The following is a 16,040-nucleotide window of genomic DNA, read 5'->3' on the forward strand; positions in this document are numbered from 1 at the left end:
CATGCCAAACCCTGGTCCATGGTGCTGTTCAGATATTCCATTTATACTGAGGTTAATATTTGGGAGTCTTGAAGGGTTGCCTTGCACGGAGAGCAGGAAAGAAAGAAAAAGCAGACTGGTTCTCATGCCATGTCTGATCTTGTCTTACAGAACTTCTCATGAACTTGAGGTGGTCAAAAATAAAAGTATCCCCCATTTTGTTTGTATTAAAATTGTGAGAAGTTAGAATGAAAGGGCATGCAACAGCTGATGTCAGGCAGGTCATGTTCCCTGCTTTGGAATTGTGCTACTGTCTGTAGCTCAGTTTAAGGTCAACCAAAAGGCAGCAAGACTGTTTTTGTTGTGCCTTGGAAAAAATCCACAGAGTCCAGGTATGCAGCCTGAAGCCAAAATCAGATTTTATTCATGCTGGTTATATAAATTACAGATATGACCAAGCTATATACAGAATTGCTCTTCTTTCTTATTTTCTACATGATGCTTGCTGAACTTACATGCAGCTTGCTTTGAATCACTCAGTGTAATGGACAGAGATGTGCCTGTTTCTTTGAAATTCACTTCCATGTATCACAAAAATATTTCATTACTTTGTTTCTGCTCACTCACTTTCAACTAACCTAAATAGCATGGGTGAAAGGAGAAATGAAAGTAAAATCTATGTCTTACTGATTCAAGGAGGTCCTGTTTTCATCACAGAAGGCTCATTTACACCTGCTTGAGAAAGCTGTAAGGTGCAAATGTTCAAGGGTTTGTGTTTTAAGAGCTTTGCATGCAATAACAATGTGTGGGCAAAGCTTGCATTTTGGTCGAGCCTGCATTTGTGAAATACAGGGACCTTGGAGTTGCCTGTTTATTATTCTATTAACAGAGGTTTTAGGGATAACACTGGGGGAAATAAAACCAAAACAACAAAACCAAACAACCCAAACTCAGCAGTAAACATGTCTGAAAGAAAAATGAAGAGGGCAATTTACTGTTTTTACAAAAACTAGTTGTCCTGCTTGTTAAGTGAGCCTGTGACATGTAATATCCTGTCACACAGCACAAGTTTCCAGGTGGTCAGCATATGCTGCAGCTTTTCAGTAAATGTTTTTTAAAACTGCTTCCCTGTTGCCATTGACCAGTTAGCATCCAAACTGTCAGATTGGGTTTTTTTTTATTTGTAGCCTTTCTGACAGTACTTGCTGGGGTATCTGAGTGCCTCCTGCCCAAACAGATTTACTTCTGCAACTATTTTGTGAGAGGGGAAGTTTTACTAACTCTCTCTTCCAGTGGAGAAATGGAGACAGCCTTTTTAACACCACAAGTTTTATGTCTGCTTCCTTTCTGGAACTCCCTTCTCTCCCCAGCCTCGCCTACCTGTCTTCCACAACTTCTGCTGTGGTGTCAGATAAAAATCTATGCTGATGGCAATTCATCTTTGGAGAAAAGCAATCCCCAGATACCTCTGCAATATTCCAAGTCAGGGGAACAAGAAGCTTTGCTTTGAAATAGTATTTGAATCAGTGGTGTATAAGATTATGAATAAGCAGAAAGTATTTAACATCATAAATCCTAATTTCTCCAAACACATTGTCTTTAGTTATCTTTATATGCTGTCTTCAAAAGCAAAACATTTTGTTCTTATGCTCTCATATTTACAGCAATTCTATGGAAATTAGTTAAATTAGCAAGTAAAATTTATGTCTGCTGGGACCCCACTGAAGTCAAATGATGCCCAAGCCAGAAAGGATTTGGTCTTTTTTCAGTGACAACAGCAAATCTGACTTGCAAAAGGCTGTTTGAATCCCTAGGGAGAAAATTCCTTGTTTATGTGTTGTTGAAAGAGGCCTAAGAATAATGTAATGGTTTCCAGAAAAGCTGACTTTCGAGGTGACAGAAAAAAAAAATTATGTCTTCTTTAACCCATCCAATGTTCACACAATTACTGATTTTTCCAATATGTGCACTTCAGTCAGTTGAGTAAGGAGAACTCAGCTAGAAGGGGAAAAAGGAAAATATTAGTCTCATGGCACTCACAGCTGTTCATTCAAAAGATAATGCAGATGAAAGCTTCTCTGGCTCAAGGTAACTGCAGAGTCACTTTGAAAATGTCATACAAACGGATAAGGATCTGAAAATCCTGTTTCTAGTTGTTTATAAAATAGAGGAATGCTCTTTACAAGACGCTGTGTAGGAAACTGTTGCAGTAAGAATAAGCATGGTATTTATTTTTGTATGAACTTTGTGGTTCTTGAAGCCTGTGGATATGTATAGCAGGGTTCTTCCTGGAGTCTTGTTCTTTTGATGGATAAGGGAAGCTGGATTGGGGGGGAATAGAAGGGAATTCAGCAAGACTGCAGAAAGTATATCTTGCTAAGACTGAGTTACTCAGTTGTAGGATATTTTGTCCTGCTGCAGATTGCACTCTTGTTTTCTGTATCTCACATAATGCTTTTTTATTGGCATTTCATGGTGAAAAAGTATTGCTTTAATAGTGCAGATTATCTGCTTGCTATACTCAGCCAGCTCTTCAGCAGGGTAGATTGTTGTGTGAGTTTGATAAAGACAAAATCTTCCTATTTTCCTCATTTCCATTTAGCAAGGTAAATTGAATGGAAAAGGGATGGAAGGAATTGTTTAAAAATCTTCTAAAACTATTTTTCTCATGCAATTTCCAGCAGAACTTTCTAATAAGAGCCTACAGAAATATCACTTACCATCTAGCAGCACTGAACCACTCGTCTTGGTACCTTTAAAATTGTATTTAACACTGCAGTTTGCTGCCAGGCACATTCTTTTTGTCAGGTTCTGACCTTAAACGATGGCCATGGTCACAGCTAATTTTGAAGCTCTGAATAGAGCTGGTTTGAGATTTACTGAGCATGCAAAAAGAAACCAAAAATGTTTGGAGGCTGATGTTAACTGAAAGTGAATCCAACTGTTCTTTACTCTGACGAAAGTTCAGGAAAGCAAATGCGTGCGTTGTTCGTAAGTGCAGCTGGGGAGGTCAGAACTATTTCCACATGTTATAAACCAAAACAGAAATGAGTGGGGACATGTCCTGGATTGGATTTAATGCAGAATTTTAATTCAGGCTGGTTATTTAGTTTTCAGCTAAAGAACTAATTTGTCACAAGTGCTATAGGAGAAAAATGTGAAGAATAAAAAAAAGATACCTTATTCTTGAGTGGATTTTCAGGTTGCTGTATTAAAGAACTCATCCACTTGTATATAAAGTTTAACTGTACTTCTAATTACTGACAATCAGGATTCTGGTTTAGTTTTGTTCTGTTTGTGGGTAAGGAGAAGTGTTTACAGAGAGGCATTTGAAGGGGAGTTGGCAGGCTTTTAAATACATGACCATTTTAAGATCATAAATCATTGAACATACACAAAGTTAAGGGCTAATGTTAAAAAGATGATTTTCTTCTAAAGCTGCTAGAGCCAAACCACTGTTGTGTTTGCTGAGAAACATCTGCTGGACAAACTCCCACCTGGCTATATATCATTGTTCTAAGGACTCTGAGCCATGATGATTCAGAACATCATTTCTAGTCAATAAGGAAAAGAAGAATTAAAAAAAATATTATGTTCGTGGAGTATTTTCCTAACCTTTCTATATACTAAGATAATATTACTTTGCTGAAAAAGAAAAGTAATATCTATCTTTGTTTTAGTTGACTTTTAATTTTGTACTTTGAAACTTCATGTAAAATCGTGCAGTGTGAAAAAGTTGTGCAAGTTTGCTAAATTGGAAATTATCATATTCCTTGGGCAGCTCCCCTGAGCAAGTCCAGGCTTTTGTGCTGTCCATAGAATTAGTCTAGGTGGCATGTATTTGTCAGGGTAAAGCCTTCATTTGTGCAGGAACTCTGGGATCTTTGTGTTCTGGCATTCATGATTCATTTCCCAGCATGTCAGGCAATTCCAGTGCTTTCAAGATGCTTGCAGTATCCTGCACCATTTAGAATAGGAAATATCTGCCCCATTGTTTCAGCATGTAATGCAGCAAGTGATGAAAGAGCTCTGATTCACAGTTGTACAAGCAGCCTTTCATGAAGCAGCATCTGTGCTGTATCCTGTTTGCTTAATATTTACTTATGAATGGGAAAGTTCACAACTTACAGCAGTTTCAATGGCTGTGGGACTCAGGTGTTCTCTCAGCACAGCATAAACGCTTGGAGACATTGGAAGAAGATCTGATGGAGAATGTGGCTCTGTAGAGTCATTTAAGCTAAAAAGAAAAAAAAAATAAGGCAAAAATAATCTAAGAAAAAACTTGAATCCCTCTATGCATATCAGTGGACTATGATGAATGTTTTTTAGGTTTATTAACCCTGTACTCAGGCTTGCTGCTGGCCCTGTAAGCTCATGCAACAATCTGATATACACTTAAAAATGTAGGAGATTCAGTCATGTTTGTCCTATTTCCTTGCCCCTAACATCCAGCTGCTGGGGAAAAAAAAGGAGTCAGTGAAAGAAAAGTGGATCAAAGTACCATAAAATCTGCAATTTTTACAAATGGTTTGCCCCATTAATGGAAAAAGCACTCTGAAGGTGAAGTCCTTTACTTCCCTTTCTTGTCTTTAGCAGTCCTTGTAAAACTATTTCCCAATAGTTTGGGGAAAGGAGGCAGGGGAAACTCAGAAATGGGATGTAAATGAAATAAAAATAACTGGTAAAGTGTAGCACATCTGTGAGGATACTTACATTTTGGAGACTGGGATAAATACAGAAGGAACATAACCTTTCCCTCCTCCATCTGAGGGCTTTGAGACTAGAATAAAGAGTAGAGAAATTAAATATTGTCTAGTCATTGTATTATCTATTTGAAATAGATTACTTGCTTGAAGTGGTGCGGGCAATAATAAATTGTAAAGTCCCTGCATAAATAAGTAGCCATGAAAGTAAGAGGAATTTCTGAGATTAGTCCTTGAGTTCAGATCTTAGTCACAGAATTGCCTGTGCTCCCTTGATATGAAACGCAATATAATAGTGCAACTGATGAAAGAGATTTTGTTTGGCCTTGAAAAAAAAATATGCAATTCTTTAAGTTTGGTACTCTGAGCCTGCAGATTTCAGTTCTGCAAAGGCTTGGAGCTCTGCCTCTACAGATACAGCTTCAGCAATGTGTTCTGAATTGCAATTCTTCTGCACAAAATTAAGCATATATGTAAGATTTTAGATGATTGGAGCATTAGGCAAAGTCCACAGAGTTAAAATGAAGAGGGAGAAAAGTACTGTAGCCTCCAAATATTTTTGAGTTGTGTAGGAATTTGAGTTCAAATGGAATTGTAACCTTTGAAACTGAAAGTCTAGAAGAATGTGTTTTATCTATTAAAAAAAAGGCTTTGAGGGCTTTCTTTAAGCAAGAATTAATTTTATCTAAAAATGAGCTGACTTGTAACTTGGACATAAAGGAACGTGGGCCTGAACATATTTGGAACCATCCATGTTTGGCCTTTTTGCATTTTCCAGTGCAGTTGCCAGGGGCTTTTGTCTGCCATAACAACTTGGTAATTGTGCAGTATATTGGGAAAAGGTGGTGCAGATAAGCCACCTTTGTTTTAGGGTTTCATTGTTCCATGAAATGAAACAAAATCGGGCTTCCACGTTTTTTGGGAAATACTGAGTTTTCTTGAATTGCAAGAGACAGTACGCTACAGTGTAACACAATCAGACTTTTCAGTTTCCTCTCTGTTAAACACCCAAGCACTGAATTTTGTGATTCATCAGTCAGAGAAAAAAAAATCCATTTCTTAGCTTCTTTTAAATATTGTCACCACCTGTACTGTAACCTGTAAGACCAGGGATGTATTTGCAAAATGAAGCTGTCTAAACGACAGACACGTGTTTAAACAGATCTCTTGAAGATGACTATTACAGGAGGCATCTTAATCTCTTCTCAGTGCTCAAACTGCCTCTTGACTTTGCAGCTGCTGTGCAGGAAGGGTAAATAGAGAAGTGGAGCCTAACCTTCGCTTGGCTGACAGCTGTAGTGTTTGCCAAAGGCTTTATCTTTGGGGATATCTGGGTACAGGTACTTGAGGGGGTTTTCAGGAACGTTGTCTGCCATGATAACTTTGTAGTCGCGCAGTATGTCAGCAAACGGCAGGGCAGATAAGCGACCTTTGTTGTAGGGTTCCACCGAATGAAATGTTACATCTCCTGCAAAAACACAAAGGAAACACAACCTGCAGATGAGCAACTGCAGCTGGAACACGTTTTTGCATTTCTTTTGAGGTTTACACTTGTACAGGCTTTACCTGTTCTTAGCTACGTTAGTATCTTTCAACAATTAATTTCTGCATATTTGGATACAAATCTAAAGCCTGCAGTTAGCAGGTGCACCTCATAGAGAGTTTTGTTAATATAAAGGGCTCAGAGGTAGAATGTCAGAGTTTTGGTTTGTGTTTGAGAAATTATGATATTTGTATCCTGTCCAAAACCATACTATGACATGATACATGTGAATTTTACTTTCAAACCAAACCAAACTCGACTCCTGTATTGCAGGTCTATTGCAGAGTTTGGGTTACTTTTGATTTAGTTGTTGGCTTGGTTTTTAAAAAAATTTAATTATACTTACCATTTTCTAGCTGATCCACCCAAGTAAAGGTAATGCCACCCAGATTGCTCTCACTAAACCTTAATAAGAATGTTCCTGGTGTCTTGTCTTTCAGCAGAATTCGTTCCTTTTCTTTGCTTACAAATCCCATTATGTACCTGAGGGTAAAGTAGAAAATCATGGGTATACTTTTGGGAAAAAATACAAACTTGGATCTGTGCAATGTGTAGAATCATAGAAGGGCCTGGGTTGGAAGGGACCTTAAAGTTCACCTGGTTCCAAACCCCCTGCCATGGACAGGGACATCTTTCACCAGACCAGGTTGCTCAGAACAATCCACCTTTATACAGATGCTCAAAACCTGGTTACAAAGCTTTATAAGGCTTGGGAATTATGACCAAAACTTTGTGTGATTACACATGGAATATGGCATTGAGCTCAAAGTACTATGAAGCCTGGTGAAATTTATCCCAATACTTGATTGCACAGACAGAACTGAAGAATAGATCTAAACCTGCATTTCTACGAGTTCCCATGTTGCTTCCCTTTGACAGCAATTTCCAAAAGTTATGAATGGGAGAAGGGAGACAGAAGTGTTAAACTCATTGCAAATACTCCTCTGCATGGCTAAAACTGAGATGAGTAAAGGACAGAGAAAATGTGGAGAGAGATCAATCTACAACAGTTCCCTTGTTGCTCACCCATCAATCCAAAGGGGAAGAATGTGTTTTTTAATCAAGTCCAAGATTGCTTCGAGCCAAACCCAAAAGGTAAAACACTTCCCAGGCAAATGTTCCTAACAGTTAAAAAACAACCACAAAACACAATCAAAACCAACACACCCGAGAGGAGAATCATGAGAGTGATGTTACCCAACGTTCACATGACAGTTTATTCTCAGTTTCCTAAGACTAAGCTACTTTTCTCAAGTGAGAATCACAATTTGAGCTGTGGTTTTGAGTAACATCTCTCTTTCAACCTGACATAAAACCAACTGATTTTTAAGATATGCATTGGAAGCACCTAATTTTTCAAGGAGAATAAAAATCACATCTGTGGTTTCTTCCTAGTTATACATTTATATTTTGAGTGAAAAGAAGATGAGAAAGTTGAACTTCCTTCCAAGGTTCTGCACATGTTTAAATAATGTAGTTAATATGAAATAGAGGAGCTTACCCTTCTTTATCAATACATTCTCTCTTCCTCATCAAAGTTATTGCATATATTGACTGTCTTGAAAGAATTTAGGTCAAAACTAAGCTTTTGAAAAATCTTACTTATGCTCTATGAAAAATGTATTGCATGTTTGGTAAGACTTTCAGTTGATCATATACAGAAATATATAAGGCACGCTCTAATGGCAGTTTCTGATATCTGTAGGAATATGATTAAGGAGATCCCCAATCCCAACAGTTTCAAGTGTTCTGAAAACACTTTCAGAAGCTTTGTGCTTCTGAAAGTGTTTTTTTCCTAGTTAAATTTTTACAAGGGATGTGATTATGCCGAGCTGAAAGTCCCACATATGGCAAGTGGGAATCTTATCAGCAGCATCAGAGAAACAAAGATAGGCATGGCTGTGCATGTTATGAGAAATAAGAGTTTAGTGTTATTTTTGGCACAGTACCTTGCAGAACTTTGCCCAGGATAGTTGATAATCATTGTAACTGACTTGCTGTCCTGAAAGAGGAAAAAAACCCCAAAACCCCCAAATGGGGCATGTATTATTCTGAAGTTATGAAATAGATATTGCTTGATATCTGTATAGTTGGGTAGGGGGTGAGGGGAGAAGTACAATCCATCCAGACTTGGGGAGGGAGGGATAGGGGCATGCTAAGGGACTGTAGATCTGGTTTTCTGTATTCTTTTGAAGCAGGTGATAATAGTTTTGGAAATATTTGCCTAAAGTAGCCTGTGACTTGGTTTTTGCAACACTCCATGCTCAGTTTCAGTTTTTAGCCTAAATGTTACTTCTCAGCTTTTCCCAGGGCCTTTCCCTTCTGGGGCACACTTGGGTCTCAGAGCACTCAGTAGTTCATCTTGCTGAGGTTACAGGGCCTCTTTGCTGTGCTGACACCAGTGAAGCATCTCTGGTGAGGCCCCAGAAATGAACAGACCCACAAATATAGGTACTTAAAATGAAAAAACCCCAAACCAAACCTCATAAGCAAGCAAAAATACTTCCTTTTGATTTCAGATGTATGAGATAATTGTTAAGGAGGCAAAATAACATCACAGTTCAGTGTGACTTTGATGCCCTCTTCCTTCAGTTGAGCAGCCTGGAAGTTCGAAAGTTGAATTACTTTGTGATAAAGAATAAGCTGATGCCTGCTTTTCTTCAAAGAAAAAATGTCATTGTGACATTTTTGACATCAGCTCTGGAAATGGAGGTCATGTCTTGCTGGTTTTGGCTGGGGTGGAGTTCATTTTCTTCACAGCAGCCAGTGTGTTTTGGATTTGTGCTGGAAACAGTGTTGGTAATACAGGGATGGTTTAGCTCTTTCTGAGCAGGGCTTACACACAGTGAAAGTCTTTTCTGCCTCTCAACCCTCCCATGAGCAAAGGGGCTGGGAGTGCTGGAAGCTGGGAGAGGACACAGCTAGGACAGCTGATCCTAACTGGCCAAAAGGATATTCTGCACCATATGGTGACATGCTCAGCATGTAAACTTAGGGGTAAGGAGGAGGAAGGAGGGGATGTTTGGGGTGATGGCATCTGTCTTCCCAAGTAACTCCTTTGTGTGATGAATCCAGCCGGATTTCCAGGCTGAACACTTGCCTGCAGATGGGTGGTAGTGAATGAATTCCTTGTTTGCCTTGTGTGCACGTGTGGCTTTTGCTTTATGTGCTAAACTGTCTTTAGCTTGACTCATGAGCTGTCTCACTTTACCCTTTTCTCACTGTACCCCTCCAATTCTCTCCCCATCTCACTCTGGGGGAGTGGGTGGCTGTGTGGGGCTTTGTTGTCAGCTGGTGCTAAACCACAGCATGTGCCTGAAGTCCCTACCTGTAGCTACCAAATATAAGAACCTCAAAGAAAATAAAATCTGTATATTTCTACACACTTACCTGTAAGTTTCTCTGCCAGCATGTTGAGCTGTTCAGAATTGAGTCCACGACCAACATATGATGAGAATTGCCAGCTCAGGACTTCTAAGAGCTGGCTCAAAGTGGCAGCAGGGGGGTTGTTGAAGAAAGACAGATTCTGCAACAGAATGAATGCTTTGTTTACATAGCAACCATGAAATACATATCAGGCTGTAAGAGGAGGGTGCAAGTGCTCGAGCAGCATCTGGAAGTGTTGAAAGTGAGCTCTGTGTGTGGGGAAGCACTGGGGCAAACGTGTGGGCCCTCCCACCTGCAGCACCCAGAAAAGTCCAGTGGGGTGCCTGAGCAGGGTTGTAGGGTGAGACTCCTAGAGAGAGCTAAACTCTCTGTGTGCATCTTGGATGTTAAAATGCCTTGCTATGCCTCTGGTAGTGTGGTAGTGTCCTGTGTAAAGGCAGTGACAATATGCTCCCATCCTGTCAAAAAAAAATCTAGATATTATCATTATATTTTAAGGTTTAGTGCATGGAAACTTTAAACCATTACATACTGATATGGTGACGTGCTGTTGAATCATTTGTCTTATCTTAGTTTTTTCAGTTGTGTTTTTTTTTTTTTTAATTCTACACACAATGGACATACTGAGGACTGTGCAAAAACTCTTTGGAGTATCACAGAGTGATAATGCAGTCCAGCCTGGTGGTCAGCTGGCCTGCCACCATGGCAGATTGTCTGCCCCTTTCCCTGCTCTGAGCATCTGTGTGACTGCACTAATCCCCAACTGAAAGCCTGAGAGCCACTGACAGTCCTGTTCCACAGCCTGCAAATACAGCAAAAGTGGCTGAATCTAAAATATGTGCTGAGACAGCTGGAGCCTTAGAAAGAATGATTCTGCCTTTGCTCAGGGTTAGAGCCACTAGAAGTTGCTCTTAACATTTACAATCTTCTCCACAGAAATCACAAGTTGCCATGAAATCCATGGGGAAAAGCAGCATTTAAGTACATTACAGATTCACCTATATGCCTGCTTTCCTGGTCTGGAGTTGTACGGATAGAATTATTTTCTAACAAGGTCTAGTTTTAGTCAGCTACATCTGACAAAGATAAACTAAAACTAGTGAAGTCAGAGAAGTTGTCGAGAAGGCCTGTCACCTTTCTTTAGTTTAAGAACTACTGCTTCAGGCTGCAAAAAGAAAAGCTAAGGGTGCAAGTGGTTTTTATAGCTGGGAAGGGAAAGAAAGATAAAGAGAACAACAATAAAGTGTGATGTTGATAACCGTGTACGTGACAAAAAGGAGGTCAGTTCAAAAGGGAAATACATTTTTTTTTACACTTAATGTAAATAATACAAATGTGAAATTGCAATAATAATAACACAAATGTGAAAATGCAGAAAGTCAGTATTTGCATACTGAGGACCTACCTGAGGGTCGTTGGTTGACAGGTTGTACCAAATAATGGAGGCCCATGCGTTGGGCAGTTGGCTGACATTGGAAATCATCACCACAGGCAAAGAGCTGGTCTGGTGGAGAGAATGAATGCCCTGTGTAAATGCTGCTGAGGAAAGTATTAGTGCTGTGCTGTGCTTTGGGTTTTTAGCCTCTCATTCTTCCCAAAGCACCAGCTTCTTTTCCAGAAGCTCTGGAAATCTTGTGTCAGCTTGTGGTTACTGCTGGGGGCCTCACCGAGGACAGGCAGACCTGTGGTGTGGCCCAGCACAGTTGTACTTCTATAAACTGCTGGAAAATGCCTTCTTCTCCTGCCCCAGGTAATCTGTCCCAAATACTCACTTCCAAGTTTATGGTCAATCCATACAGGCAGACCTGTGTCTCAAAGCTGATGGAGTGCAGTTCCTCGGTCACCATGTGAGGGCCCTGAGGGAATAACCAGGTTATAAAGCTGGGAGTGCGCAGCTGGCATTTAACACTGGTTTACTGATCCAGCTGCTGAAGTTACACTTGGAAAAAAACCCTCATATCAAATATATAAGCAGAACAGGAGAAGAAGTGAAGGAAACAATTTGTTCAACTCTGACATTAAATTAGTCCAGAAGTCTGGTATTTTTTTCTGATGAATCTAAAAGAACCCTTTAATATTGTTCTAGACTTTTATCTTTTTCTGAAATGGTACTTTTAAACACAATTTGCACACAAGAAGTTAACAGATAATTTTGTGTGTCCGATAAAGGTTGCCTCCAACTTTCCTTTTCCTAAAGTTTCCTGACTGATTGACAATTGGACTTTAAACAGAGATCTTCAACTTCAAGGAGAAACAAACCAGAAACAAAGCAAATAGCCACAGCTTTAATGACAAATGGGCCTTCATCCAGGTTTGCTGTGGGTTCTAGTTGAAAGACTAGAGGCCTAAATCATTAATCTGAAGTAAATCTGGTATTAAAACCCCGTGCTTTTCTTGGATGAAAAACACTAAAATCTGTTTGTCATTGTTGATTAAAGTTTGTAGTATTAGCGTTTGTTTTGATTACAAAGCAGCATAGCTCTGCAAAGATCCACATCTCTGCCTCTTAGGAAACAGATTTCTTGAAATACATTTCCATCCCCAGAACTCAAAGTATAAAAATATATTTGTTCTTTTCCAGTTTTCTTTGTTGTTGGTCTTTTCCCTCCCCATCATGCATTTGTTTTGTCAGACTTTTCTTTTAAAAAAAGAAATAAAAAACTGCAAATCAAAATGCTTTCCCATGATGAAATATCCAGCTCAACCTGTATTTCTGACACAAAGTTGATAAGGATTGGTGAAACAACCCTTCTTCCCCCATTATGATTTTGCAGAAGCAGATTTTTCTCATGGAAAAACCACCTAGGCAAAAAGATACATCTGCATGAAAGAACAAATCTAAAATAGAAAACTTCCACTTTTTTCTTAATGAGGCCAGTTATATTTAACTACACTTTTAGCATACTGAACGCCCTATAACAAACCAAGTTTTGAAAGCATTGTAGTTGCTGTTAACAAAGAAAATCCCAACTCTTGTTCTGCTAATAACCATTTTCACAGACTGACTTGGCCAAGGTGAGGCTCTGGTTGAGGAAATCAGCAGTGAACCAGGTCACAGTCCAGCTGTCCTAATTCTCCACAGCCCTATGATAGCTTTATATAGTTTTAAAGGCACAATGTGTAGAAATGGGAGGAAAATGCTGCTAAAACTGGAGTTGCCAACGTTTCTTAACCTACATTTTTGCATTTGCTTGTTGTGGTGTCAGTGATTTTGTAAGCAGCAAAGTAACTGGGAGGTGAGCCTTGAGTTTCAGTCTTGCTAATGGGGTGCTGAGTTGTTCTGTTCAGAAATGTGTGTGAAAAGGGCACACGAATCTTCTGCTTTAGGTTTTGCTCAAATTCCTCATGCTCATTGCACCTTCTGCTTTGTACTTAAAGAATACTGCAAATAACTCTTGTGCTTGTATAAATACAGCTATTTGGGCTGTGATGTGAATGATTTTATTTTTATATATGTTTTTTAAATATGTTTTTTAACAACTTTACTCTCAGCTATGCTGGATTTAGTGCTGTCATGCCATACACAGAGTCACCACGAGAGGGGAATCTACGACCAGGCTGGGACAAGTGCAAGTAAATTAAACACATTTTTGATCCTGGCTGAGGCAGCAAACCCCTTTGATATAAAGATAATGACACCCTGACTTTAGCTCTGAACCTGACCAGCAGAACATATATTTAAAGGACTTTTCCTGTAGGAAACAATTATTTCAACAACAGAAAAAAAACTTTAAAAGCTTATTTGGTTTTGGTTTTTTCTTTTTTTTTTCAAAGTCTAAATGGCCAGAAAGGTAACCTTTGAGTGGAATGCACTCATTTGAATATTACTCTCTACCTTTTATTGTAACTTTTTCAATATACAGACTTCAGGCACAGAATTACAATTTGAGTAATTCCAAAGAGTTCTCATCACACTTATACTCACATAATTATTGGATCCTGTACTTAGTATATATTTCAAAATATAACAACTCTTTGACTTGAATAAAATCAAATCTGAAATACTTGTGAGAGTTTGCAAAAACAACATGCAAAATAAATGCACAAACCTCATTTCCTTTGCTTCCAGCACTTGTTTTCATTTCTTTGGGTTGCTGTATAAAGCAAAGCAATATTTATATGTCAGAGATACTATACACAGAAGTACATATAAAGAACATAATTTATAACCAGGATGTTCTTAGTTATAATAAGATTTTATTTGCAATATGCAAATGAAGTCTAATGAAGACTCTGACACTGCACATTGAAAATTCTATTCAGTGAGGGGCCTTTTGATATTTTTAAAGAATTTTTAGGAAACTAAGTTAATGCAACAAGCATTAATTAGGGTGCTTGCCAAGTGTATCCCACAAAAAAAAAAAAAAAAAGCTAAAACCATCGATCTCAATCTCCTTTTGCAAAACTACACTGATGCACTGCATCTGTGGTTAAGCACCAAAATTACCACAGGCAAGAGAATGTTAGTCACAATGCAGGAGTCACTGGGCTCTCAGAGAAGTTACACAAACACTGCTCTAGTCTCTCACGAGGCTTTATCACAGGCATTAATTTCCGATAGATTTCAAGCATTCAATTCTATCTCCCCTAGAAAATTGTGGTGTGGTTTAAGGTTTTTTGTTTGTTTGTTCTGTGTGCTTGGTTTTTCTGCTTGGTTTGTTTTTTATTTTTTTGCTGTTGTTGGTTTGGTGTTTGAGGTTTTTTTTAACCAAACTCAGTTTCTGTGAAGCTTTTTAATTCAGCAGGATTACTCTTTCCTTTTCTGGTGGTAATTAGGATTTGCTTTCTCATTTCTGTGAAAATGTATAGTCTTATTTTAGAGAATGGATGTGGTATAGAATGGCATAAAGAGGTTCTAGGAGTAATCTTTTTGTACAAAGAGAAAGAAAATGAGTGCGGCCTTGACAGTAATACAGTTCTCCCTCCAGAGTTTCTAAAGAATCTTTTATTTCTCTACTCTCAACAGTAAAAAGGTACTGTTTTTTACCATAGTAAAAAAGTGTCAAACCTACCAAATGTCGAAATTCTACTGACAAGCTCCCATTTGCAGACTCATCCATGTTCATGGCTTTCACATGTGTTCCACACAGAACAAATCTACGGTTACTGCACAGGACATGACAGTTATGGACTCAAATACCAGTGTATTGGAAAAAATTAATAAATATGATATTTTATTGTCTTACCTTACAGTTGAAACATTCCTAAAAGAGAAGAGGGGTGGGGAAGAGGAAAGGGGTCGTGAATCAGTAAATGTGTAAGACAGAACTTGTACTGAGAAGCATATCTGAGATGGTAGATTTTGCCTGCTCAAAGTTGGTTTGTATTGACCCTACAGTTACAGTTTTTAAACTGAAGAACTGAAATTCATACTGTCCACTTGGACTTTTGCATCTGGCCATATGTAGGTAGTGTATTTTATCTTGCTATTTATTTTAGTGTATTTTATCTTGCCATTTATTTTTAAGTATAAGGCTTCAGAAAGAAACAGCCTTGGCTTCTCTTGCTCCCTCCTCATGGAGTTTTTTCCTTTTTCTTGTGGGCCCACATCTACATCCATGCAGCCAAGGTCGTTTTTAGGGGCTTGCAGAAGCACAACAAGCAGAAGGAGGGAGGTAGCTGGTACCTAGGTCTGGGGATGTTGCATTGTGAGAGCTCAGAGCTATTTCAAAACTAACTATTCCATAAATGCAATATAGTTTGATTTCAGGCTTTTGTGTAATGCTGCTGTATCAGTCTGCTGGATTTTTTTCTGTCTTGAGACAAATCTTAAATGGACCTCTTGCCTCTAATTTGAAACCAACAATTAGACTTAGCAGCTTTGTTTTTAAAAAAGAAGTCTTCCACATAAAAAGAATTGTTACTATGATCTTTTCACTGGTGGTTTTCAAAATTTTCTTTTCCTTTTCCTTTTAAAAGCAGTTTAAAAATCAGATAGGGCAGCCACTGAAAAAAAAACCTGCTGTCTCTGTAGGGAGTAAGAGAATAGCTTCACTTTTAAGTTTCTTACTTGTCAATAGTTGCTTTCACTCTGATCTGGTAGTTCAGCTCTGGCAATTTAATTAGCAACCTTCAAAACAGAAAATGAGAGAGTGGATATTAATAAATGTCTTTTATTAATATAGAAAACACTAGACTGGTTGCTCCAGAGTAAAGTATCAGAAATTATTGTCATCTGAAAACAGATTAGGCATCTAGGATTACAATACAATTTACAGGGTTGTATACTCAGAAAGAAGAGCTGGGCTGTTCCAGTGCAGAGGGTGCCCTACCCTCCCTCTATGTGTGTGGAAAAGTTAGCATGTGTTTGAGGGAGTGGCTGGAGTGACACCAAATAATTAGGAAATGGATTTGTATCATCTCTGACTGCATCACAGGTGTGTGTGTGCTTTTCTTCATGTACCTCTTCTCACCACCAGCCTTCCATG

General features: G+C 38.7%; 1 protein-coding gene across 1 annotated transcript in view; it reads right to left on the reverse strand.

Moving 5' to 3' along the window:
• Positions 1-385: 385 nt before the first annotated feature.
• Positions 386-16,040, reverse strand: part of STAT4 (signal transducer and activator of transcription 4) — a 40,273-nt gene continuing 24,618 nt past the window's right edge. The window contains exons 11-24 of the mRNA XM_058028208.1: positions 15,623-15,682; positions 14,799-14,816; positions 14,625-14,718; positions 13,662-13,706; positions 11,385-11,468; positions 11,018-11,116; positions 9,616-9,751; positions 8,175-8,227; positions 7,252-7,346; positions 6,572-6,708; positions 5,959-6,150; positions 4,693-4,759; positions 4,108-4,216; positions 386-1,977 (exon numbers count right to left, since the gene is read on the reverse strand). Of these exons, the coding sequence (XP_057884191.1) occupies positions 1,951-1,977; positions 4,108-4,216; positions 4,693-4,759; positions 5,959-6,150; positions 6,572-6,708; positions 7,252-7,346; positions 8,175-8,227; positions 9,616-9,751; positions 11,018-11,116; positions 11,385-11,468; positions 13,662-13,706; positions 14,625-14,718; positions 14,799-14,816; positions 15,623-15,682 (1,216 nt within the window). The 3' untranslated portion in view covers positions 386-1,950. The remainder of the gene's footprint in view (positions 1,978-4,107; positions 4,217-4,692; positions 4,760-5,958; positions 6,151-6,571; positions 6,709-7,251; positions 7,347-8,174; positions 8,228-9,615; positions 9,752-11,017; positions 11,117-11,384; positions 11,469-13,661; positions 13,707-14,624; positions 14,719-14,798; positions 14,817-15,622; positions 15,683-16,040) is intronic.

This window comes from Melospiza georgiana, chromosome 7, assembly GCF_028018845.1.
Source record: "Melospiza georgiana isolate bMelGeo1 chromosome 7, bMelGeo1.pri, whole genome shotgun sequence".
NCBI classification, from domain to species: domain Eukaryota; kingdom Metazoa; phylum Chordata; class Aves; order Passeriformes; family Passerellidae; genus Melospiza; species Melospiza georgiana.